Source organism: Coregonus lavaretus, assembly GCF_964263955.1.
Source record: "Coregonus lavaretus genome assembly, contig: HAP1_SCAFFOLD_445, whole genome shotgun sequence".
NCBI lineage: Eukaryota > Metazoa > Chordata > Actinopteri > Salmoniformes > Salmonidae > Coregonus > Coregonus lavaretus.
In genome coordinates this window covers 77,361-105,127 of record NW_028159343.1, presented here as the reverse complement: position 1 = coordinate 105,127, position 27,767 = coordinate 77,361, and the positions used below count along the sequence as shown (strand labels likewise).

Genomic DNA, 27,767 nt, shown 5'->3' with positions numbered 1-27,767 from the left:
CACAGTTCAGCCAGGTCCCCTCAGAAGTGGGTGCAGGCTACGCAGGCTGGGGTGTACCAGAAGACTTTCTCGGGACAGAGAACTTTGGGTGGTTCAGTTGAACAGTAGGCTATCTGAGAGAACTTTCTGCTTTCTAGTATTTTCTGGAGAGTCTACTCTCTCTCTCGGTTCTCTGTGTCACCGCGCCTGAGTTCTGTGCTTAGGGCTGTAAGGGACAGTACCTTTGGGCTGTGCAGGCAGTGTCTAGCTGTGGGCTGTGCAGGCAGTGTCTAGCTGTGGGCTGTGCAGGCAGTGTCTAGCTGTGGGCTGTGCAGGGTTGTAAAGGTTTTGCCTTACTGAGGGCAGGATGGCTGAGCTGGTGAGAGTGAGGAAGAAACATCTTCAGACGCCTATCTCCAGGTAAGAGAAGGGGGAAGACAAAGTGAGTAGCAATTCATTTCTGAACTTTTCCTGTCTGTGATAAGGTAGGAAGTAAGAGATTATACTGTACATACTGAGGTTACTGTACATACTGAGGTTACTGTACATACTGAGGTTACTGTACATACTGAGTTTACTGTAACATCCTGAGGTTACTGTAACATCCTGAGGTTACTGTACATACTGAGGTTACTGTACATACTGAGGTTACTGTACATACTGAGGTTACTGTACATACTGAGGTTACTGTAACATCCTGAGGTTACTGTACATACTGAGTTTACTGCGTCAAGGTCCGAGGACACATCTCTCGCTGTACGGCATGCGGACTGAAACACTCTACTACTTTTGTTTCATGAATCTGTCTGCTTGTTGGTTTCTTTGTCGGTCCGTCCGTCTATTTGCTCCACAATAGGTTGTTCTGCGCTTTGTAATGTGATTGTGAGACCTTTATTTTAACAGTGGGTATGCATGCCCTTGACGTGTTTAGTTTGGAGTTCGGAGTGGTAGGAAGTGCCACGCTTCTCTGCAATGCACCTCACTGCTCCTCACTGCTCCTCACTGCTCCTCACTGCTCCTCACTGCTCTTCACTGCTGTTCACTGCTCCTCACTGCTCCTCACTGCTCCTCACTGCTCCTCACTGCTCATCACTGCTCATCACTGCTCCTCACTGCTCCTCACTGCTCCTCACTGCTCTTCACTGCTCCTCACTGCTCCTCACTGCTCCTCACTGCTCCTCACTGCTCTTCACTGCTCCTCACTGCTCTTCACTGCTCCTCACTGCTCCTCACTGCTCCTCACTGCTCCTCACTGCTCTTCACTGCTCCTCACTGCTCTTCACTGCTCCTCACTGCTCCTCACTGCTCCTCACTGCTCCGCACTGCTCTTCACTGCTCATCACTGCTCCTCACTGCTCCTCACTGCTCTGCACTCAATGTTGATGAAATAAGTGTCTGTGGACCATCATGGGCATCCTGATCCATCCTGAACCATCCTGATCCTGGGCCGGTGGCCATAAACTATGACTATCAGCTCTCTCTGTTGGACTAGATGTTAGCCTCAACACTTGTGTCAGTCATAATAGCGCCATAACAGCATCATAACAGCACCATAACAGCACCATAAAAGCACCACAACAGCACCATAACAGCATCACAACAGCGCCATAATAGCATCATAACAGCATCATAACAGCATCATAACAGCACCATAACAGCATCATAACAGCACCATAACAGCACCATAACATCACCATAACAGCATCATAACAGCACCATAACAGCACCACAACAGCATCATAACAGCATCATAACAGCACCATAACAGCACCACAACAGCATCATAACAGCACCATAACAGCACCACAACAGCATCATAACAGCATCATAACAGCACCATAACAGCATCATAACAGCACCACAACAGCGTCATAACAGCACCACAACAGCATCATAACAGCATCATAACAGCATCATAACAGCACCATAACAGCACCATAACAGCACCACAAAAGCACCACAACAGCATCATAACAGCACCACAACAGCACCACAACAGCACCACAACAGCATCATAACACCATCATAACAGCACCATAACAGCACCACAACAGCATCATAACAGCATCATAACAGCACCACAACAGCACCATAACAGCATCATAACAGCACCACAACAGCACCATAACAGCATCATAACAGCACCACAACAGCACCATAACAGCATCATAACAGCACCATAACAGCACCATAACAGCACCATAACAGCACCATGCTGTCACGGTTCAGACAGACGACCAGAGGACCACAATTGCGTCACACCAGAAAGTTTATTAAACTTAAGGGAAAAAGGGAAGTAGGGAGTGAATGAAGGCTCCAGGGGTAACAGGGATCCCGTCCAATGTGCTGGGTCTGTGCCCCCCCCAGTGGCAGCGATGCGTCCTATGAAGCCGGTGGTGGGTGGTCCAGAAGTCCTGGGGGGGGGGAGACACAGACACAACAGGGCGGAATGAAACAAGGCAGCAGTACAGTTCAAGGGAAATCCAAAATACGTAGTAGCAAGGCAGAAGGCTGGTCAGAGTTACCGGGATTGAAGAGTAGTCAGGAGTCGTAATGGCAGAAGCAGGTCTGGATCTCCTGGGGCAGACGAGTATCCAAAAATCAGGCAGGTCCGGGGTCACAAAACCAGGGTGAGCCAGAAGCGCGAGCAAACAGGTTCCGGGTGTGAGCTTTGCAGACGATCTGACACCGGAGAGCTGAAAGACAGGGCCTTAAATACTGGGAGAGGTAGTGGGTAATGCAGCGCAGCTGGCAGAGTAATTAGAGCAGAGCAGAGCAGGGACAGGTGGAGCTAGTTAGGCTGAGTAGAGAGAGTGGTGAGCAGAGTGGAAGAAAATAAGGTGGTAACCCGGTGGAGTGAGAGGCTCATGACAGAACCCCCCCCCCAAGGGACGGCCCCAGAAGTCCCAAGAGCAACACCACGCCGGGCGGGAGGAGGGGAGCCGGAGGAGGGCTAGAACTCCTCCGAACGGTCCGAGTGAACGTCCTCATCCTCGGAGGAAGCCGGAGGGCCGTGGTCGGGAGATGGGACAGGTCCCGAGACAGGATCAGGCACAGGACAGGAAGCCGAGCGGGCAGGACGGTTAGGGACCCCTCTGGGGCGGCCCCTACGGATTGCAGGTTGATCAGGATGCCGTTGGTGGAAAGCGGTGATGAGAGTCCTATCCACAATCCGACTAGCTGGCACCCAGGTCCTTTCCTCAGGTCCATAGCCCTCCCAGTCAATGAGGTACTGGAGACCCCTACCCCTCCGTCTGGACCGAAGCAGGCGGCGGACGGTGTAAACCAGACCACCATCGACGAGCCGTGGAGGAGGAGGACAAGGCGCAGCAGGGACCAGCGGACTCTCATGGATGGGCTTAATCTTAGACACATGGAAAGTGGGGTGCACCCTCAGGGAATTAGGCAGTTGGAGCCGGACAGCAGTTGGGCTAATCACTCTTATGATAGGGAATGGGCCAATGAACCGAGGTGCCAGCTTCTGCGACTCCACCCTGAGTGGCAGGTTCTTCGATGACAACCACACCCTTTGACCAACATGGTAGGTGGGAGCAGGAATTCTCCGACGGTTGGCCCCGGTAGTGTAGCTGGCAACTGATCTGAGGAGTGTGGCTCGGGCTTGTGACCAGGTGCGGCGACATCGACGGGCAAAAGCAAGTGCAGATGGGCAAGTAACCTCCTCTTCCTGGCTGGCAAATAGAGGAGGCTGGTATCCATAAACACATTGGAAAGGGGACATACCGATGGCAGAGCAGGTCAGAGAATTGTGTGCGTACTCCACCCATGTCAATTGCTGCGACCAGGAGTGGGGGTTGCGTGAAGTCATGCATCGCAGTGCCTTCTCGAGCTCCTGATTAGCCCGCTCTGACTGCCCATTGGATTGGGGATGGAATCCGGAAGTCAGACTGACTGTGGCTCCCAGCAGGTGACAGAACTCCTTCCAAAAAACGGAGGAGAATTGTGGACCACGGTCAGAAACTACATCCCTTGGCAGTCCGTGGATCCGGAAGACGTGTTCCAGGACCACCTGGGCGGTCTCCTTGGCGGTTGGGAGCTTGGGGAGGGGAATGAAGTGTGCCATCTTGCTGAAACGGTCAACTATGGTGAGAATGACGGTCATGCCACTTGAAGGGGGCAGCCCCGTGACAAAGTCAAGGGCGATGTGAGACCAGGGACGTCTGGGCACAGGCAGGGGCTGCAGCAATCCGGCTGGGGGCTGGCAGGACGACTTGTGTTGGTTGCAGATGGGGCAGGCTTGGACGAATTCCCGTACATCCTTCCTCAGAGAGGGCCACCAGAACCTCTGGGCGAGCAGGTTGTAAGTGCGGGTGGAGCCAGGGTGACAAGCTAGGCGGGAGTCATGTCCCCACTGAACGACCTGGGACCTCAGGTCTTCGGGGACAAAAAGGCGGTCAGCTGGGCAAGTGCTGGGACCTGGCTGGTTACGGAGAGCCTCCAGCACCTGTTCCTCAACAGCCCAAGTCAGAGCTGCAACGATGCAGGGACTTGGCAGAATCGACACAGGGTCCTTGGAGGGGGTGTCATCCTTCTGGAATTGACGGGAGAGGGCGTCTGGCTTGGTGTTGCGTGATCCAGGCCGGTATGACAGAGTGAAATTAAACCTGGTGAAGAACAGGGCCCAGCGGGACTGCCTGGAGTTCAACCGTTTGGCCGTGCGGATGTACTCCAAGTTCTTATGATCGGTCCAAACGAGAAATGGAATGGTGGACCCCTCCAGCCAGTGACGCCACTCCTCCAAGGCAAGCTTCACAGCCAGCAGCTCACGGTTCCCTATGTCGTAATTGCACTCAGAGGGGGACAACCGACGTGAGAAAAAGGCACAGGGATGGAGCTTCCTATCCTCCGCAGCCCACTGAGAAATCACAGCACCAACTCCCACATCCGAGGCGTCCACCTCCACAATGAATTGCCGGTCCACATCAGGCATCTGGAGGATGGGAGCGGAGGTGAACCTCACCTTGAGGGTACTGAAGGCTTTGTCGGCTGCTGGGGTCCAGGTGAAGGGTTGCTTGGTGCTGGTTAGAGCAGTGAGAGGGGCAGCAACGGTACTGTAGTTCCGGATAAACTTTCTATAGAAGTTAGCAAACCCCAGAAACTGTTGCAGCTTCTTTCTGTTCTCCGGAACTGGCCATGAAGTGACTGCTGATACTTTGGCAGGATCCATTTGGATACTTCCCTCTGCCACTATGTACCCCAGGAAGGCCACTGTCTTGACGTGAAACTCACATTTCTCTGCCTTGGCGTAGAGGGAATTCTCCAGAAGACGATGAAGGACTTGCTGGACATGGCGGGTGTGTTCAGACAGGTTTCTGGAGTAGATTAAGATGTCATCCAGGTAAACGAAGACAAACTTGTTTAACATGTCCCGCAGTACATCATTCACTAGAGCCTGGAACACAGCAGGAGCATTGGTGAGGCCAAAAGGCATAACCAGATACTCGTAGTGGCCTGTTGGTGTATTGAATGCGGTTTTCCATTCATCTCCCTCCCGGATCCGCACTAGGTGGTAAGCGTTTCTGAGATCCAACTTGGTAAAAACAGTGGCTCCCTGGAGCAACTCAAAAGCAGAGGTGAGCAGAGGCAGAGGGTAACGGTTTTTCACTGTGATGTCGTTGAGTCCCCTGTAGTCGATGCAGGGGCGAAGAGATCCGTCCTTCTTCCCCACAAAGAAGAAGCCAGCACCAGCAGGAGATGAAGATGAACGGATTAATCCTGCGGACAGAGAGCCATTGATGTAGTCCTCCATGGACTTTCTTTCAGGAGCAGACAACGAATAAAGACGACCCTTTGGAGGGGCTGTTCCAGGGAGGAGGTCGATGGCACAGTCGTACGGTCGGTGAGGGGGCAGAGATGTGGCTCTTGCTTTGTTAAACACCTCTCTGAGACCATGGTAGCATTCTGGGACATTGGAGAGGTCAGGAGCGGAGTTAGTAGGTACTGGCCGAGGGGGTAGTGCGGCAGCAAGCAGGCAGGTTCGGTGGCAGTCCTCTCCCCACTCCCTGATCACCCCGGTCACCCAGTCGAGCTGAGGGTTGTGCCGGCGGAGCCATGGGTAACCCAGGATGAGGGGTTGGCCTGGAGAGGGGAGCAGGTGAAACTGGATAGTTTCTTGATGGTTTCCGGACAGACCCATCGAGACCGGGGCCGTGACATGAGTGACCGATCCGAGTAAGTGTCCGTCCAGTGCCCGGGCAGGAATAGGAGGTGTCAAACGGAGGTTCTCCAGTCCCAGTTGGCGTGCCAGCTTGATGTCCATTATGTTGGCTTCGGCGCCAGAATCCACCAGAGCAGCCAGGGTGTGAGTTGAGTCAGAGAGGCGGAGGTGAACTTGCAGCAGGGGTTTGCGGTCGGAGGACTGGATAGTCATTGAACTCAACCGGACTCCCCCTATGCCCGGTGAGCTTCGGCCCTTTAAAGGGCAGGTTACCACACGATGTCCATCACCTCCACAATAGAGGCAGAGGTTTGAGGTGAAGCGTCGCTGGCGCTCTGCAGGAGTGAGAGAGGCTCGCCCAATCTCCATAGGCTCGGACTGATCAAGCTGACCTGGGTGAGTGGCAGTAGATGACAGGAGCCCAGTCGGATCTCTCCGAATGCCGGTAGTAGGTGGACCTTGGCGCCCCCTCTCACGACGACGGGTCTGTATCCTTCTGTCGATCCTGACAGTCAGTGCGATGGCTTCATCAAGAGTGGAAGGCAGTTCATGGGAGACCAACTCGTCCTTGATATAGTCAGCCAAACTATGGAAGAACGCGTCCACCAACGATGGTGTGTTCCAAGAACTTCGTCTAGCCAGGGTTCGGAAGTCGATGGAATGGTCTGCGACTGTACGTCTGCCTTGTCGAATACTGAACAGTTCACGAGACGCCTCTGCGGTTGGTGAATCCAGGTCAAACACCTTCAGCATCTCCTCAGCAAACAGGTCGAAGGTTGCACATGCGGGGGTTTGACGTTCGAACTCTGCTGTTCCCCAGAGTCGAGCTCGGCCCGTCAGGTGAGTGATGGCATACCCAACTTTAGCCCCCTCCGTGGCGAAGGTCCTTGGCTGCAAGGAGAACTGAAGTCGGCAGCTAGTCAGGAATGGCCGGACCTGGGTTGAATCGCCGTTGAACCGCTCGGGGTTTCCAATCTTGGGTTCCGGAGCAGCGGCTGCAATGACCGGGGCAGGTAACTCGGGGGCAGGGCTGGTGGGCAGACTGGCTGGGGTCAGGTTGGTGAGGAGTTGAATGATCATGGCGAGTTGTTGTTGCTGCTGCTGGAACTGCTGCTCATGCTCATCGGTTTCCATGTCGGGGAAAGTGTGCGCTGAGTCCATAATGGTCAGATCGTACTGTCACGGTTCAGACAGACGACCAGAGGACCACAATTGCGTCACACCAGAAAGTTTATTAAACTTAAGGGAAAAAGGGAAGTAGGGAGTGAATGAAGGCTCCAGGGGTAACAGGGATCCCGTCCAATGTGCTGGGTCTGTGCCCCCCCCAGTGGCAGCGATGCGTCCTATGAAGCCGGTGGTGGGTGGTCCAGAAGTCCTGGGGGGGGGGAGACACAGACACAACAGGGCGGAATGAAACAAGGCAGCAGTACAGTTCAAGGGAAATCCAAAATACGTAGTAGCAAGGCAGAAGGCTGGTCAGAGTTACCGGGATTGAAGAGTAGTCAGGAGTCGTAATGGCAGAAGCAGGTCTGGATCTCCTGGGGCAGACGAGTATCCAAAAATCAGGCAGGTCCGGGGTCACAAAACCAGGGTGAGCCAGAAGCGCGAGCAAACAGGTTCCGGGTGTGAGCTTTGCAGACGATCTGACACCGGAGAGCTGAAAGACAGGGCCTTAAATACTGGGAGAGGTAGTGGGTAATGCAGCGCAGCTGGCAGAGTAATTAGAGCAGAGCAGAGCAGGGACAGGTGGAGCTAGTTAGGCTGAGTAGAGAGAGTGGTGAGCAGAGTGGAAGAAAATAAGGTGGTAACCCGGTGGAGTGAGAGGCTCATGACACATGCAGGCGCTACCGCACTAACAGTAGTGTGTGCTTGTGTGCATGTGTGTGTCCGTGTGTGTGTGCACCTGGTAGTGTGTGTGTATGTGTGTGTGTGTGTGTGTGTGCTTGTGTGTAGGAGGGGTCTTCAGTATCAGTACTGTAGCTGTAGGAGGGTGTGGTGTTAGCCAATGGCAAGAGGGATCATGTGTTTCTGTTGAGGTTGAACACTGGTGTGTACCGTGTCTTTAACACATTGAGATACCATGTATTCAACACTGATGTACTGCAGGCCTACCATGTCTTTTAACACATTGAGATACCATGTATTGCTTATATTGCCTTCTATAGCTGCTCCAGTCACTAGTCATCAAGCACAATGCCTAATCATTTTCATAATTATTAATTGATTTGAGTTATATAGCACGTTTCCAGATGTTCAAAGCACTCTACGATGATGGGGGTAATCATAATGGGGCAATCATGGCAATGTGTGATCTGTTTTAGTGTAATGGTAACTAGACATTGTTACTTTAATCCACCATTGCATGAAACTGAGAGAGGGTACATTAAACGCATGTGTTCTCCTTCCTCTTTGAACAACAACAAAGTAGTCACATTATCAAACAGATTACTCTAAATTCACTGTCATCATGAAGCCCTCCCGCTGCTTCGCAGCATTCCCATGCCTGCTGTTTTTATGACTGGACAGCTTTCAGAACCCCCTCGCCGACGTGTGATAAACACACAAACGTCTCATGTCACTCGCACCGAGTTGGCACCGTCTTCATTTGTTGGCTGACAGTGATTAGAAATGAAGTGATTGTGGTCACGCTGTGACTACTCTCTACATAGTGCATTCTAAGTACATGCTGGGCATAATGCACTATAATGCAGGATAGATCTTAATAGCTGCTCATAAACATCTATAACAACATTCATAGAGCATTATGAGCAAGCAGCTCAATTGTTAACCACGAGGACTTGAACCTCATAAACCCTATTTTATGAGAATTTATTATCACTATCCCTTAAATAAATTTTCAAATGTCAATGGTGGTTTTGAACCATTGAAGTGCAGTGTAGCCTACTCGGGGGTATTGTATGTTCTAAGATTGGGATATGAAGTCAGAGCAATAGTATGTGAGTTAGTGTTGCTGATTACCCTGTCTATTTTATTTCCTGTGAAAGTATTATGCCCTGTGGGGGCTGTAGTTTTATCCTGGGCTGTGCTGTGTTTGATCCAGTGCATTATAGCCTACATGTGTTTTTTTTTAATGCTTTTGAAATTGCAGCTGTATACCATAATGGATAGCAGCCATATACCAGAAATGTAGTGCAATACTTGCAGTGTCAAGAGTCAGTTTGAAGCACCAACTAGTAACGCACCAGAGAAAAAGTTTAGATTTACGTTATATGGTGAAAAGCACTTACTGTATGTATTGCTCGGAAGCACCATAAGCGTTCTATGAGCGTTCCATCTGGATTTTAACAGCGTTCTATCAGCAAGTATGTGGACACCCCTTCAAATTAATGGATTCGGCTATTTCAGCCACACCCGTTACTGACAGGTGTATGACAGGTGGTCCTCTGTAGCTCAGCTGGTAGAGCACGGCGCTTGTAACGCCAAGGTAGTGGGTTCGATCCCCGGGACCACCCATACACAAAAATGTATGCACGAATGACTGTAAGTCGCTTTGGATAAAAGCGTCTGCTAAATGGCATATTATATATTATTATTATAAAATCGAGCACACAGCCATGCAATCTCCTTAGACAAACATTGGCAGTAGAATGGCCTTATTGAAGAGCTCAGTGACTTTCAAGGTGGCACCGTCATAGGATGCCACCTTTCCAACAAGTCAGTTCTTCAACTTTCTGCCCTGCTAGAGCTGCCCCGGTCAACTGTAAGTGCTGTTATTGTGAAGTGGAAACTTCTAGGAGCAATTACGGCTCAGCCGTGAAGTGGTAGGCCACACAAGCTCACAGAAGGTGACCGCCGAGTGCTGTAGCGCGTAGTGCGTAAGAATTGTCTGTCCTCGGTTGCAACACTCACTACTGAGTTCCAAACTGCCTCTGGAAGCAACGTCAGCACAAGAACTGTTCGTTGGGAGCTTCATGAAATGGGTTTCCATGGCCGAGCAGCCGCACACAAGCCTAAGATCAGCATGTGCAATGCCAAGCGTTGGCTGGAGTGGTGTAAAGATCGCTGACATTGGACTCTGGAGCAGTGGAAACACGTTCTCTGGAGTGATGAATCACGCTTCACCATCTGCCAGGAGAACGCTACCTGCCCCAATGCGTAGTGCCAACTGCAAAGTTTGGTGGAGGAGGAATAATGGTCTGGGGCTGTTTTTCATGGTTCGGGCTAGGCCCCTTAGTTCCAGTGAAAGGAAATCTTAATGCTACAGCATACAATGACATTCTAGACAATTCAGTGCTTCCAACTTTTTATTTTTATTCATTATACATTTTTTAGGGGGTAGATCAGCTTTAATATTGCAGATAGATTGTAGCTTTCATCAATGTAATTGTCTGCATAATTTCCAATCCCCCATATATATTTTTTTATATATATTTTGTGCTTCCAACTTTGTTGGAAGGCCCTTTCCTGTTTCAGCATGACAATGACCCCATGCACAAAGCAAAGTCCATACAGAAATTGTTTGTTGAGATCGGTGTGGAAGAACTTGACTGGCCTGCACAGAGCCCTGACCTCAACTCCATCGAACACCTTTGGGGATGAATTGGACTGCCAGGCCTAATCGCCCAACATCAGTGCCAGACCTCACTAATGCTCTTGTGGCTGAATGGAAGCAAGTCCCCGCAGCAATGTTCCAGCATCTAGTTGAAAGCCTTCCCAGAGGAGTGGAGGCTGTTATATCAGCATAGGGGGGACCAACTCCATATTAATGCCCATGATTTTGGATTGAGATGTTCGACGAGCAGATGTCCACATACTTTTAGTCATGTAGTGTATCTAATTCTGTATGCATGCCATTGTAAGACAATGCGGTGGCTGTATAACCAAATGAGGGGAAGTTTGGGCAGTTTTCCTCTCTCTCTCTCTCTCTCTTTCTCTCTCTCGCTCTTCTCCCCCTCCCTCTCTCTCTTTCCCTCTCTCCCAGTTTCCCAGACAATTCAACCTGTTGTCAAAGCATTTCTTGGACGTCAGTGCTGAGCTGCCAGCTCATAACATTGAATCGTAACATACAAACGCAAGGCTTTTTTAGGGGAAATTGTTTAGTAATTGCTGCCATCACACACCTGGCTGTGTTTTGACCACAGTGCTGTCTTACTGAATATCTTGTTGTTGATTATAGTGTTGTGTTATGACAGGAACCAAGGTTATTCATCACCAAAATGACTTTCTCCACTCCTACTGAAACACAACTGCTAATAAAACACAACTTTTAAGGCTTAAAAGCTCTGACGAAGGCCATGAGGCTGATACTAAGCAAGTGCAGTGTGCAGGATTTTCTTTCCTCTAAAAGCTTATTAATGGCACCATCATAAATCCTTTATGTTGCCTATATCATGTATAAAGTGCTTATCAAGACTTTCAAAGTGGGACTCTTCCTATTTGATTTTCCAGGCTGAGGTGTATGGTCAAGCAACTGGATGAGAAAGATGTGGACTTTGAAGATCTGAAGAAGAACTTGGACTACACAGCATCCTTACTGGAGGCCGTTTACATTGATGGGACCAGGTACAGTATGGACTTTAGCGTGATTATATTGTATGGGAAAAAATAAAAAATATAAAAATTATATTTGGAAAGTAGTTATCCCACTGGCTATAAGGTGAATGCACCAATTTGTAAGTCGCTCTGGATAAGAGCGTCTGCTAAATGACGTAAATGTAAATGTAAACTGTATGCCCCTACTGCCTGCTTAAACCCAGAAACACATACACACACAAGCTACAGAATATCAGCATATCCTTGTTTCCACTATGAACACAATGCTCCACATTATGTGTAGACGTGACTATATTTAGTATTTCGCTAAGCCATAAGGTGATCGAAGGCAACCCTTTCTCCTTTGATATGACCCCAAAGCACCCTGATAAAGACTGTAAAGAAGCCTGTAATGAAGCCTGTAATGAAGGCTGTGATGAAGGCTGTGATGAAGACTGTGATGAAGACTGTAATGAAAGCTGTGATGAAGGCTGTAATGAAGTCTGTGATGAAGGCTGTGATGAAGGATGTGATGAAGGCTGTGATGAAGGCTGTGATGAAGGCTGTAATGAAGACTGTAAATAAGGCTGTGATGAAGGCTTTGATGAAGGCTTTAAAGAAGGCTGTGATGAAGGCTGTGATGAAGGCTTTAAAGAAGGATGTGATGAAGGCTGTGATGAAGGCTTTAAAGAAGGCTGTGATGAAGACTGTGATGAAGGCTGTGATGAAGGCTGTAATGAAGTCTGTAATGAAGGCTGTGATGAAGGCTGTAATGAAGACTGTGATGAAGGCTGTGATGAAGGCTGTAATGAAGACTGTAATGAAGGCTGTGATGAAGGCTGTGATGAAGACTGTGATGAAGACTGTAATGAAGGCTGTGATGAAGGCTGTAATGAAGTCTGTAATGAAGGCTGTGATGAAGGCTGTGATGAAGACTGTGATGAAGGCTGTAATGAAGGCTGTGATGAAGACTGTAATGAAGACTGTAATTAAGGCTGTGATGAAGGCTTTAAAGAAGGCTGTAATGAAGGCTGCAATGAAGACTGTAATGAAGGCTGTGATGAAGGCTGTGATGAAAACTGTGATGAAGGCTGTGATGAAGGCGGTAATGAAGACTGTAATGAAGACTGTGATGAAGGCTGTGATGAAGGCTTTAAAGAAGGTTGTGATGAAGGCTCTGATGAAAGCTTTAAAGAAGGCTGTAATGAAGGCTGCGATGAAGACTGTAACGAAGACTGTGATGAAGGCTGTGATGGCTTTAAAGAAGGCTGTGATGAAGATTGTAATGAAGGCTGTGATGAAGGCTGTAATGAAGACTGTAATCAAGGCTGTGATGAAGGCTGTGATGAAGGCTTTAAAGAAGGCTGTGATGAAGGCTGTGATGAAGGCTTTAAAGAAGGCTGTAATGAAAGCTGTGATGAAGGCTTTAAAGAAAGCTGTGATGAAGGCTGTGATTAAGGCTTTAAAGAAGGCTGTAATGAAGGCTGCAATGAAGACTGTAATGAAGGCTGTGATGAAGGCTGTGATTAAGTCTGCAATGAAGGCTGTAAAGTTTCCATCTACTTAAATGTGTCATCCAACAGAGTGTGAATTCTGTAGTTAGTGAAGCTCGGTGGAGCTCGAGTATTTTCCTGTGTGCCTTGTATTTTCCAGTGCACCTGTTTTGTGCCCTGGAGTGTTTTTGACGCATTTCTGCGTAAACCTGTATTTTGCGGATTAAAGCCTGTTATTCTGTGATTTACCCTCCTGCGCCTGACTCCTTCAACACCACTACATCACATGAAGACTGTAATGAAGGCTGTGATGAAGGCTGTAATGAAGGCTGTAATGAAGACTGTGATGAAGGCTGTGATGAAGGCTGTGATGAAGTCTGTAATGAAGGCTGTAAAGTTTCCATCTACTTAAATGTGTCATCCAACAGAGTGTGAGTTCTGTACCGTTTAGAAATAATTGAAACAAAATAAAACTGTGTCCCCGTCCCCGTCCCTGTCTCTCTCCCCTCAGGCAGGTCTGATTTGCTTTCTCTCTCTGCCCTTTCAGACAGGGTCTGGACGCAGAGGACAACCTCCAGAAGATGCACTCTGATGGCGTGCCCACGGAGGTCACTGATTGGCTGGCTTCAACCTTCACTCAGAGGGCCCGCCTCCCTACCCGCCACTCCGACGACAAACCAAAGTTCCGCAGCATCGTCCACGCAGTGCAGGCTGGGATCTTTGTCGAAAGGTAGATGGAAAACCTGATTATCTTCAATGAGGACATTCATTTGCAATGTACAGTACCAGTCAAAACTTTGGACACACCTACTCATTCAATAGTGAAGACATCAAACCTATGAAATAACACATATGGAATCATATAGTAACCAAAAAAGTGTTAAACAAATCTAAATATATTCTATATTTGAGATTCTTCAAATAGCCACCCTTTGCCTTGATGACTGCTTTGCACACTCTTGGCATTCTCTCAACCAGCTTCACCTGGAATGTTTTTCCAACAGCCTTGAAGGAGTTCCCACATATGCTTAGCACTTGTTGACTGCATTTCCTTCACTCTGTCGTCCGACTCATCCTAAACCATCTCAATTGGGTTGAGGTCGGGGGATTGTGGAGGCTAGGTCATCTGAAGCAGCACTCCATCACTCTCCTTCTTGGTAAAATAGCCCTTACACAGCCTGGAGGTGTGTTGGGTCATTGTCCTGTTGAAAAACAAATGATAGTCCCACTAAGCCCAAACCAGATAGGATGGTGTATCGCTGCAGAATGCTGTGGTATCCATGCTGGTTAAGTGTGCCTTGAATTCTAAATAAATCACAGACAGTGTCAGCAAAGCACCCCCACTACACATGCGGAGATCATCCGTTCACCCACACCGCGTCTCACAAAGACACGGCAGGTTTGATCCCAAAATCTCAAATTTGGACTCCAGACCAAAGGACAAATGTCCATTGCTTGTGTTTCTTGGCCCAAGCAGGTCTCTTCTTATTATTGGTGTCCTTTAGTTGTCTTTTCTTTGCAGTAATTCGACCATGAAGGCCTGATTCACACAGTCCCCTCTGAACAGTTGATGTTGAGATGTGTCTGTTACTTGAGCTCTGTGAAGCATTTATTTGGGCTGCAATTTCTGAGGCTGGTAACTCTAATGAACTTATCCTCTGCAGCAGAGGTAACTCTGGGTCTTCCTTTCCTGTGGTGGTCCTCATGAGAGCTAGTTTCATCATAGCACTTGATGGTTTTTTGCGACTGCACTTGAAAAAACTTTCAAAGTTCTTGAAATGTTCCGTATTGACTGACCTTCATGTCTTAAAGTAATGATGGACTGTCATTTATCTTTGCTTATTTGAGCTGTTCTTGCCATAATATGGACTTGTTTTTTTACCAAATAGGGCTATCTTATGTATACCAACCCTACATTTTTACATTTTAGTCGTTTAGCAGACGCTCTTATCCAGAGCGACTTACAGTTAGTGAGTGCATACATTCTTTTTTATTTTTTATTTTTTCATACTGGTCCCCCGTGGGAATCGAACCCACAACACTGGCGTTGCAAACGCCATGCTCTACCAACTGAGCTACATCCCTGCCAGCCATTCCCTCCCCTACCCTGGACGACGCTGGGCCAATTGTGCGCCCTACCTTGTCACAACACAACTGATTGGCTCAAACGCATTAAGAAGGAAAGAAATTCCACAAATTAACTTTTAACAAGACACACCTGTTAATTGAAATGCATTCCAGGTGACTACCTCATGAAGCTGGTTGAGAGAATGCCAAGAGTGTGCAAAGCTGTCATCAAGGCTAAGGGTGGCTATTTGAAGAATGTCAAATATAAAATACATTTGGACTTTTTTGGTTACTACATGATTCCATATGTGCTATTTCATAGTTTTGATGTCTTCACTATTATTCTACAATGTAGAAAATAGTAAAAATAAAGAAAAACCCTAGAATGAGTAGGTGTGTCCAAACTTTTGACTGGTACTATACATGTAAAGGAGGCTCGCCCTGGTCCATGGGGTTTGTATAGTGTTAAGTTCATCTAGGTTCATTAGCAGTGGAATGCATGATCCACATTCTGTTACAACAAGGACATTACAGATTCACTACTGAGATTGTCCAATGCCAAACATTCCATGTGCTGTTGTTCCAGGATGTTCAGGAGGTCCTACACTACTGCCATGCCTGACCAACCTGCAGCAGTAGTTCACTGTCTCAGGGTAAGAACGTTGCCTGACCAACCTGTAGCAGTAGTTCACTGTCTCAGGGTAAGAACGTTGCCTGACCAACCTGCAGCAGTAGTTCACTGTCTCAGGGTAAGAACGTTGCCTGACCAACCTGCAACAGTAGTTCACTGTCTCAGGGTAAGAACGTTGCCTGACCAACCTGCAGCAGTAGTTCACTGTCTCAGGGTAAGAACGTTGCCTGACCAACCTGCAGCAGTAGTTCACTGTCTTAGGGTAAGAACGTTGCCTGACCAACATGCAGCAGTAGTTCACTGTCTCAGGGTAAGAACGTTGCCTGACCAACCTGCAGCAGTAGTTCACTGTCTCAGGGTAAGAACGTTGCCTGACCAACCTGCAGCAGTAGTTCACTGTCTCAGGGTAAGAACGTTGCCTGACCAACCTGCAGCAGTAGTTCACTGTCTCAGGGTAAGAATGTTGCCTGACCAACCTGCAGCAGCAGTTCACTGTCTCAGGGTAAGAACGTTGCCTGACCAACCTGCAGCAGTATTTCACTGTCTCAGGGTAAGAACGTTGCCTGACCAACCTGCAGCAGTAGTTCACTGTCTCAGGGTAAGAACGTTGCCTGACCAACCTGCAGCAGTAGTTCACTGTCTCAGGGTAAGAACGTTGCCTGAACAACCTGCAGCAGTAGTTCACTGTCTCAGGGTAAGAATGTTGACTGACCAACCTGCAGCAGTAGTTCACTGTCTCAGGGTAAGAACGTTGCCTGACCAACCTGCAGCAGTAGTTCACTGTCTCAGGGTAAGAACGTTGCCTGACCAAGCTACAGCAGTAGTTCACTGTCTCAGGGTAAGAACGTTGCCTGACCAACCTGCAGCAGTAGTTCACTGTCTCAGGGTAAGAACGTTGCCTGACAAACCTGCAGCAGTAGTTCACTGTCTCAGGGTAAGAACGTTGCCTGACCAACCTGCAGCAGTAGTTCACTGTCTCAGGGTAAGAACGTTGCCTGACCAACCCGCAGCAGTAGTTCACTGTCTCAGGGTAAGAACGTTGCCTGACCAACCTGCAACAGTAGTTCACTGTCTCAGGGTAAGAACGTTGCCTGACCAACCTGCAGCAGTAGTTCACTGTCTCAGGGTAAGAACGTTGCCTGACCAACCTGCAGCAGTAGTTCACTGTCTCAGGGTAAGAACGTTGCCTGACCAACCTGCAGCAGTAGTTCACTGTCTCAGGGTAAGAACGTTGCCTGACCAACCTGCAGCAGTAGTTCACTGTCTCAGGGTAAGAACGTTGCCTGACCAACCTGCAGCAGTAGTTCACTGTCTCAGGGTAAGAACGTTGCCTGACCAACCTGCAGCAGTAGTTCACTGTCTCAGGGTAAGAACGTTGCCTGACCAACCTGCAGCAGTAGTTCACTGTCTCAGGGTAAGAACGTTGCCTGACCAACCTGCAGCAGTAGTTCACTGTCTCAGGGTAAGAACGTTGCCTGACCAACCTGCAGCAGTAGTTCACTGTCTCAGGGTAAGAACGTTGCCTGACCAACCCGCAGCAGTAGTTCACTGTCTCAGGGTAAGAACGTTGCCTGACCAACCCACAGCAGTAGTTCACTGTCTCAGGGTAAGAACGTTGCCTGACAAACCCGCAGCAGTAGTTCACTGTCTCAGGGTAAGAACGTTGCCTGACCAACCCGCAGCAGTAGTTCACTGTCTCAGGGTAAGAATGTTGCCTGACCAACCTGCAGCAGTAGTTCACTGTCTCAGGGTAAGAACGTTGCCTGACCAAGCTGCAGCAGTAGTTCACTGTCTCAGGGTAAGAATGTTGCCTGACCAACCCGCAGCATTAGTTCACTGTCTCAGGGTAAGAACGTTGCCTGACCAACCTGCAGCAGTAGTTCACTGTCTCAGGGTAAGAACGTTGCCTGACCAACCTGCAACAGTAGTTCACTGTCTCAGGGTAAGAACGTTGCCTGACCAACCCGCAGCAGTAGTTCACTGTCTCAGGGTAAGAACGTATGATCTGTTATCATTCTAAAGGCTTTAACTGGGTACAACATAAGGAGCAGAGCCAGGAGTTTCCCTGACCGTATGACTACAGTATGAGCTATGAACCTTCTTGAAAAACTCAATGTGCTTTGGACATTAACAGATGTCTGTCATTTGTTTGTGTCTATCCTCTCCATCGTTAGGACGTTGACCGGTGGACCTTTGATGTGTTTGCCCTGAACACAGCCAGTGATGACCATGCACTACAGACCCTGTTCTTCGAGCTGGTGACACGATACGAACTCAACAGCAAATTCAAGGTCTCCACCTATCACTTTGCACGTCCTTACTATTTTACCGGAACTCCTTCTGTTTCTGTACAGCTTTAATTCTACATTAGCCTCTGAAAACTCAAACTTATCTCGTTGCCATAAGACATACTTTTTTTGACAGCTGAAGCAAACACACACGTTACACACCTTTTCTAGTGTGTAAAGCTCTTTCCATAAAGTAGTACCCTAGGGTGCAGAGTCAGACACATGCGCGAGGTAGCTGATGCAGTGTGCTCAAACACGACAGATGAACTCCATGTGAACTCTTCCGTTTCATATTGTGTGGTATCACAGATCCCAATCTCCTGTCTGATGTCCTTCTTGGAGAAGCTGGAGAAAGGCTACAGTAAACACAGCAACCCGTACCACAGCAGTGTCCACGCAGCCGACGTCACACAAACCCTACACTGTCTGCTCCTCCGCACAGGACTCGTGGTACAGTACAGCTCGTCTTCTCCTCTCAGTTTACAACAAGGTCATCCCTGTCATGTTGTATTCGTTTGCCATAGCTCAGGAAAGGAGATTTCCCCTCTATTGTGTCTGCCTCGTCAGGTCACTAGCTACAGTGTATGTATGGACTTGTGTGAAATAGCAGAAGCCAATGCATATTACTTATTTACTGTAAGCCAATGTAAATGACTGCATTTGAAATACAGTTGTTTATAATAAGGGGTGTCTGTGTTGGTCTAGCCTCCAGCACTGTTTACTCTATAATAATGATACGATCACTGTATGTGTTCGTTATATATGTGATGTTTATAACAAGGGTGTCTGTGTGGGTCTCACATGTTTGTAACAAGGGTGTCTGTGTGGGTCTCACATGCAGCACTGGTTGACTGAACTGGAGGTCCTGTCGTCACTGTTTGCTGCGGCCATCCATGACTACGAACACACTGGAACTACCAACAACTTCCACGTTCACACAAAGTAAGATGAAGTAAAGTAAGAATTACTGAGGGGTTCAAAGATGCATTCGATTTCAGAGTGAGTGGGAGAGAGTGGAATCGAATCCACATTCACACCAAGTAAGGTAAAACAATAATATGTATGCTGTTATTCTCTGATTCTATTAGATGACTGAGGTATTCAAAATGCATTAAAGAGTGGGAAAGAGGGGGAGAGAGAGAGAGAGAGAGAAAGAGAGTGAGAGAGAGAGTGAGGGAGAGAGCAAGAGAGAGACAGAGAGCTAGAGTGTGTGTGTGCGTGAGAGAGAGAGAGAGAGAGAGAGAGAGAGAGAGAGAGAGAGAGAGAGAGAGAGAGAGAGAGAGAGAGAGAAAGAGAGAGAGAGTAGAGAGAGGGGGAGAGAGAGACAGAGACAGAGACAGAGACAGAGACAGAGAGAGAGAGAGAGAGAGAGAGAGAGAGAGAGAGAGAGAGAGGGAGAGAGAGAGAGAGAGAGAGAGAGAGAGAGAGAGAGAGAGAGAGAGAGAGAGAGAGCTCCTACTCCTTCTTAAGCAAACATATCTTATGGAGGGAAGATGGTATTTTTAGCAGTAGATTTTCCACATAGAGACATAGAGGCACCTAAGAACTCTGTCTCCTGGCACACAGATCAACTCTTTATTTTGGGAACAAAAACATGAGGGCCTGTCAACACTACAAAGAATAACATTGTGATCACACTTCACCAGACCCAGCGCCAGGATAAAGTGACTAAGGGGGCAGTTGAAATCGGCGAGGGGGAAACATTTTTGGGGGTTCTTGCATTGGAATTATATTGAATTCTGCTTATATAATCACGCTATACCACAATAAACATAAAGTTCAAATGCCGAGACTCCGAGATCATTGAGTGCTTTCGAAATCTGTAGCCTATTTCTTCTGCCCTACAGCTAGGCCATTTTGGTAATGAATATAGGCTACAAGATAGATAGGGTAATTCACCTATTACAAACAGCCTATTTGAATGCAGCCGTACACACAGCTGTCTTACCAAAATGACGCAAACAAAATGCAGTTTGGTTTAGAATACCGACACAACGAATGAGAACATAACAAAACAGCAGTGCCAAGTAGTAGGCCTAGTAAACAAAATATCTGATCAATAAAGGCATGACACAATCTATGTTCAGGCTAGTTACATTAACAGTAAACAAAAGGCGAATGGAGATCCAAATAACCAAAACATAGGCTACAGCCTACTACAGTGAGATGCAGCCATGTACAGGTGTCTTGCCTAATAAATAGGCCTATACAGGCCCGCTTCAAACATGGAGAATCATGCCGCTCGCTCATTACTTCAGCAACACGTTGTGATATGGCACAATACACTTCTGCATTGTGCCATATAGGTAGTTTGTTTCAATCTTACCTTTTCAAAGAGTTGCAGCTTCCTTGACTCTCTGTGGAACTTCCTGAGTAATTGATTACTCCATTCTCTCCTAAATCTTCTTGTAAGATCCCCCTCAAATGCCAGTTGGATTAGTTGAGCTTTCCTCGGGTGTAGCATTGCCTCTTCTGTGCTGACTGAACGTGTTTGTCAAAGTGGAAAATGAGTTATCGCATGTAGCTGTGGACGTCCCAAAAGTCAGTCCATGTTTAAGTGAAGTAAGCAGAGAGCGGCCCAGAGAATCATTGCAGGATATCAGGTGGGATCCATTTGTCCTCATTGGAGCCAGAGCGAGCGATTTCAGTCTGCAAAAACTGGCGAGCGACACTAAACTCAGCTTCCATCTAATCTGTTTTGCTTAGATCCAACAGTGGTTTCACCTTTTTCACATCTAGAAAATCATGTCCCTGTGGGTCAAAGGGCACTCAGGGCCTCCACCAGTTGGCTGTTGCGTTCGCTGAATCGTTCTGACATTTCACCAATGACAGCATCCAACGTGCTGAAGAACAGTCTCACACTCAGTCTCTTCTCCTCTGGCCTGCTGTACTGTCCACCAGGTATTTCTGGAGACGTGTACGTACATAACGTCATTGTTTGCTTGGAGCTGGTGGTGGTGGTGCGTCAGTACTGTGACCAAATGGCTTCGAACTCGCTGTCGCACCTCAGCTTCTCGGCGCTCTCCAACGCAGTGCGGACCACTTTGACTCCAGTGTCAAGCTCCGTTGCTTTTGCCTGCAGTCATTTCTTTGGAATGATTGAGAAGACTGAGGATTATGTGCACCATGGTGGCTGTAAAGTTAAAGCTGTGGTCCATCACTGCCTTCAGCAGCCCTGTAGACTCGAGTCTTACTTCTGCGTTGTAGGAACGCATGCGTTTTTTTCCCGCTTTTATAGAAACCCAAAGGTGTCCTACCTAACCACCCCAGTGGCTTTCCAAAGCCCTCCTACACTCCATTGTGCTGACACAGCGCAGCGGAAATACAGATCTTTTTTGCGCCAACCTGTCACTCAATCATTGAAACCTTTTTTATATTTTTATATAGGGACGTGAAACTAAAACTGAGGGGGCTAAAGTTTGAACTAAGGGGGCCCGCACCTCACTGCCATCTTCAGAGCTTGAAAAGCAGGCTGCCACGGACATGCCTATTCAATCAGAAAATATTATTTGTTCGGAAGAGTCTGTTCAGATCTATTGTTTGCATTTTAGACAAATAAACTTTTGACACGAAATGATGAAACACCCCACAGCTATTGTGAGGTCATGTGACAAAACCACGTAAAACCATAACACAGGAATTCAACTGTGTCCCAAATAGCACCCTATTGGCCCTGGTCACAAGTAGTGTACTATATTGAGAATAGGGTGTCATTTGGGACACAGATTTCCAGTGTTTTCCCCCATTGTTCTCTATAGAGTGTGACCTAGCTGTTCATCTCATTAAATTAACTTGACTGGTTTATTTGTTTTAACTGGGACATTATAGACAGACATTTTTTTTTAGATGTTAGTAGGCATAATATACAATAAATTGTGTGTGTGTGTGTGTGTGTACTGTACTGCACACCACCCTATCCCGCCTGGACAAGAGGAACACCTATGTGAGAAAGCTGTTCATCAACTACAGCTCGGCTTTCAACACCATGGTGCCCACCAAGCTCATCACTAAGCTCATGGCCCTGGGAATGAACCCCTCCCTGTGCAACAGGGTCCTAGACTTCCTGACGGGTCGGCCCCATGTGGTGAGGGTAGGAAACAACACCTCTGCCACGCTGACCCTCAACACGGAGCCCCTCAGGGGTGTGTGCTCAGCCCCCTCCTGCACTCCCTGTTCACCCATGACTGCGTGGCTACGCATTACTCCAACTCTATCATCAAGTTTGCTGACGACACAACAGTGGTGATTACCAACAGTGATTACCAACAACGATGAGACAGCCTACAGGGAGGAGGTTAGTGCCCTGGCAGAGTGGTGCCGGGGAAATAACCTCTCCCTGGACTACAGGAGACAGCAGAGAAAGCACACCCCCATCCACATCGAGGGGGCCACAGTGGAGAAGGTGAAAAGCTTCAAGTTCCTTGGCGTGCACATCACTGACGACCTGAAATGGTACCACCACACCAACACTGTGGCGAAGAAGGCACAACAGCACCTCTTCAACCTCAGGAGGCTGAATAAATTTGGCAGATGCACCATCAACAACATTCTGTCGGGCTGCATCCCCGCCTGGTGAGGCAACTGCACCGCCCGCAACCGCATTGGTCTCCAGAGGGTGGTGTGGTCAGTCCAACGCATCACCGGGGGCACTCTGCTTGCCCTCCAGGACATCTACAGCACCCGGAGGAAGGCCAAGAAGATCAACAAGGACCTCAGCCACCCGAGCCACGGCCTGTTCACCCCAGGTCATCAGACTGTTGAACAGCCATCGCCCAGCACCCTGCCCTGAACCTCAGACACTGTCACTAGCCGGCTACCACCCGGTGCTCTACCCTGCACCTTAGAGACTGCTGCCCTATGTAAATAGTAATTGAACACTGGTCACTTTAATAATATCTACATACTGTTTTACCCACTTCATATGTATATACTGTATTCTAGACATGGCTTATCCTAGATAACTACTGCTGTACATACCTTTCTATTCACATGCTGTCCATACTGTCTATACACACCATTTATTTCTATTCCGGACTCTGACATTGCTTGTTCTAATATTTCAGATATTTTTTAACTTGTGGATGATATGTGTATGGTTTTGTACTGCATATCACTGCACCTGCGATAACATCTGCAAATCTGTGTATGCGACCAATAAACGTTGACTTGATTTTGATGTGTGTGTGTGTGTGCGTGCAAAGATTCATGTTTTAATTTGATTTCAGACAGTTTTACTCCACAGTAAAATGTTATTTTTACTCCTCCATTGGGATTATTCAGTTGCATTGCAGTGCTTCATTATACTGTTCTGACTAATTACATATATTAGCATTCTGATCTTTTTCTTCTGCTTGTAAATGGAAGCAGATTCATTCTAAAAACACATACTAAGCTCTTGCTGCAGTCTTGAAAAATGGTTGTAAAAGGGTTGTAAAAGGGTTGTAAAAGGGTTGCCAAAACATTGAGAATAAAATGTCTCCTTTTTTTGCCGTTGCCTAGGTTTTCTATACGGTGTTTAGCCCGAGGGGATTCCCATTCACAGTGTAGCGCTGATATCTGTTTATTATCCATTCCTAAGTGCCTAGTAAACATGTATGCAAATTAATTTAGACAGGGGGCTTGATAAGGGAAGTGACTCAATTAACTCCTGCTCCTTTCTCCTGAGTAATTTATATCCATCTGTTCTCTTCTCTCATTACCACATCTCTTTATTGCTATATAGTTCCACCACCCAGAATCTCAGTATATGGTGCTGTCTCTATTGATATGAGCCTGCTATGAATGTGCTTTGCCAACCCCTCTGACTGTCATTGTCATGCCATACGTGTTTCTGTAAGACAGACAAAGGACACATTATACCCTGGTCCCAGATCTGTAGGGTTAGGGTTAAAGCTAAGGCATGACAACAGTAGTCAGATGATTTAGCTAAAGCACACACCGATCATTGTACTAGGACCAATCCATCTGTGTGTGTGTTTTGTGTAGGTCAGACATTGCTATGATCTACAACGACCGGTCAGTCCAGGAAAGCCATCACATCAGTGCTGCGTTCCAACTTCTACAGGACGACGAGTCCAACATCTTCATGAACCTCTCCAGAGAACAGTGGATGTAGGAGTGATGTACTATATCAATATGCTGTGAGACAGACAGACAGACAGACAGACAGACAGACAGACAGACAGACAGACAGACAGACAGACAGACAGACAGACAGACAGACAGACAGACAGACAGACACAAGCAAACCCAACAACAACTCTGCTTTGAGCAGCACAAATCTATGTTACCATGGGAACAGGGAAACCCATCAGGACAGTCTGGAAAGGTTACATGGGTGTGTTTCTGTGTGTGTGACAGGGAGGTGCGAGCCCTGGTGATAGAGATGGTGTTGGCTACAGACATGTCGTCTCACCTCGTCCAGGTCAAAGCCATGAAGGGGTGTCTGCAGCAGCAGGAAGGGTACAGCTCCACATTTTACCCACGTCCCATCATCAGAGATGTAGATTATGCTAGGATCTTAATTTGAGGCAATTTGCTACAGCAGGTAAATAATCCTGCAGCAACAGGAGATGTGAATTATTATGTGGATTATAATGAATGGACATTTTTTGTAGGGATTGATACATTTTTTTTTCGTTAGGGCAAATCAAGTCTGACATTTTAAAGTGGAAATTACAAACTTTAGAAGTCTTTTTAAACCTCAAATACATTACAAGTTTGCATTTCCTGCTGTGCAGGAACATTCTCAGCAACAAAAGAGTGATCAAATTAACTGTAGGCCTACTAGATAGCACATTGTGAGAAAGGTACTATGAGAAAGGTACTATTTGAAATGTCATCATAATTTATTTATGTTGTTTGTTATGTTGATGGATTTCATTCCTGTTATTACTTGAAGAGCAATTTTTCATAACTTAAAATGAATGTGCTATGTAACTCTCCCATTGACGCCAATGTATTATTAACATGAAAGCCAAAGAAGCTTAAGTTTTGTTCTGGTCCATATCTCTTGGTCGTTTGTTTCCTGTGGTTAACAGCATAGACAAACCCAAAGCGCTGTCCCTACTACTGCACACTGCAGACATCAGTCACCCCTGCAAGCCCTGGGGTCTACACTCTCGCTGGACCAAAGCCCTCATGGACGAGTTCTTCAGACAGGTAGGACCCCCGGAGGAACTTACAACTAGGTACAGGGTTTTCCTGACTGTGTCAGTCTTGGATAGTCTTGTGTACTGTGTCAGTCCTGGATCGTCATATGACTATACCTGGATTATCTTGCTCATTGTTGTTGATTGTCTTTGAAAGCCTGTTAAAACATATTTTCTCTCTTTCTGTCTCTCTGAGGGTGACAGAGAGGCAGAGCTTGGCCTTCCCTTCTCTCCACTGTGTGATCGGAACAGCACCCTGGTCGCAGAGTCACAAATAGGCAAATTATAAGACATTACTGCACATGGTCATCACTGAGTCATCACTGAGTCATCATCAACAATCAATACATAAGCTCTCATTCTAAATACTTTGGACAGTGTGTACACAAAACCTACTGTCTAAAGTACACATGCAGGTTGTGTATGAAGATGTGATCTTTAACATGTAAAAAAACAGGGTTGTTACGTAATGTACAATATTAATATTATTAGATATACATGTTAGTCAATTAGTAGACTTCCTTCTCCAGAGCCACTTGCAGTAGTAAGTGCATACATTTTCATATTTTTTTGTACTATGTAGCAATTTTTTTGTATTATATAGCTAACAATACTTTTGTTGTATGCAGGTTTCATAGACTTCATAGTGGACCCTACGTTTTCCCTACTGACTGACGTGGCTGAGAAGATAGTCATTCCCCTGGTGGGAGACAACCCAAAACCTCCAGAACCCTGCAATCAACACAGGTGACATTTTGTTTATGAGAACCCCAGCCTAGACATTAGTTAGCTAGTTGGTTTCTTAACACTTGTACCTACACACGACAAATACTTTCGAACACGTGGGCTGCTGTCCAATGGAACCAATGGAATAGTTCCAAAAGCACAAACCCAAATCTAAATCAAGCACACCCCAATTACGTTTGACATATGTGTTTGACTCAGGTCTGATTAATTTTTTTTATCTCCCTCCAGTAATCTGTGGAAGGAGAGTTCCAGAGGACTACAGTGGAGCTTGTCTCACATCAGCTCAGAATTGGTCAGCTTCAGATCCACCTGGACACGACACACAGAAGACAACAAGTTCAAATGGAAGGAGAGAGGCTCCAACGGTAATGTGACAGACTTCTATTAACACCTTGTTGTAGCTCAGGGGTGGGCAATCTTACCTTGCCAGGCAGGGCTGGTTGGGGTGGTGTGTTGACGCTTGGCTGGAAGCCCGACACCAGCTGTCGCAGTGTATTATTGATTGCCCACCCCTTGGCTTGGCTCTATGAATAATCAGTGGTTGCATCCCAAATGACAACCTATTCGCTATGTAGTACACTACTTTAGACCCATAGGGCTCTGGTTGAAAGTAGTGCACTATGTTGGGAATACGGTACCATTTGGGACGCAGCCAGTGTCTCTCTTTGATCTCATAAAAGCTTTAGGAGATACCAGGGAGATGAACAGACATACAGTAAGCCCCATTTATACCTGGTGCTAACATCCATCCTGTGTCTGGATCATGTTCACATTCTGATTGTGCCCACATTTTCAGCCAGGTTTAGATGAATAAAATAAGCATTTTGAACTGATTTCGATCAGATCTTATAAGTGTAAACGAGTAAGATCAGGAAGAATATAGATATGATTTCCTTTCCAACCTATTGTATTTCAATCATACTATCATACCATCATGCTATCATACTATCATGATATCATGCTATCATACCATCATGCTATCATACTATCATGCTATCATACCAACGTGCTATCATACCATCATGCTATCATACCAACGTGCTATCATTCCATCATGCTATCATACCATCGTGCTATCATACCATCATGCTATCATACCATAATGCTATCATACCATCATGATATCATACAATCATGCTATCATACCATCATGCTATCATGCTATCATACATCATGCTATCATGCCATCATGCTATCATACTATCATGCTAACATACCATCATTGTATCATACCATCGTGCTATCATTCAATCATGCTATCATACCATCATGCTATCATACCATCATGATATCATACCATCATGCTATCATGCTATCATACCATCATGATATCATACCATCATACCATCATACTATCATACCATTGTGCTATCATACCATCATGCTATCATACCATCATGATATCATACCATTATGCTATCATACATCATGATATCATACCATCATACCATCATGCTATCGTACAATCATGCTATCATACCATCATGCTATCATGCTATCATACCATCATGCTATCACACCATCATGCTATCATACCATCATACTGTCATACCATCATGCTATCATACCATCACACTATCATGCTATCATACTATCATACTATAATCATACTAAATATATTTTAATCCTTTTCCCCTCTCAGGGCTCTTGGATCAGATCGCGTCGAAGGAGGTGTCGGCTGGTGAAGATGCTGAGCTCTCTGAACGACAGCTGCAGTCCCCTTCTAATGATACTAAACAGTAG

The 27,767-nt window shown here is 46.9% G+C and overlaps 1 protein-coding gene across 1 annotated transcript; it reads left to right on the top strand.

Annotated features, from left to right (window-relative positions):
- Nucleotides 1-346: 346 nt before the first annotated feature.
- Nucleotides 347-27,767, top strand: LOC311122979 (dual specificity calcium/calmodulin-dependent 3',5'-cyclic nucleotide phosphodiesterase 1B-like; the record flags this gene model as incomplete). Its single annotated transcript, XM_084197272.1, has 14 exons — nucleotides 347-399; nucleotides 11,564-11,677; nucleotides 13,688-13,870; nucleotides 15,794-15,860; nucleotides 18,013-18,129; nucleotides 18,436-18,576; nucleotides 18,968-19,068; nucleotides 24,112-24,237; nucleotides 24,487-24,588; nucleotides 25,167-25,287; nucleotides 25,474-25,555; nucleotides 25,907-26,024; nucleotides 26,253-26,389; nucleotides 27,667-27,767. The coding sequence occupies 14 exons, from the start codon at nucleotides 347-349 to the stop codon at nucleotides 27,765-27,767; spliced, it is 1,563 nt and encodes a 520-aa protein (XP_084053398.1).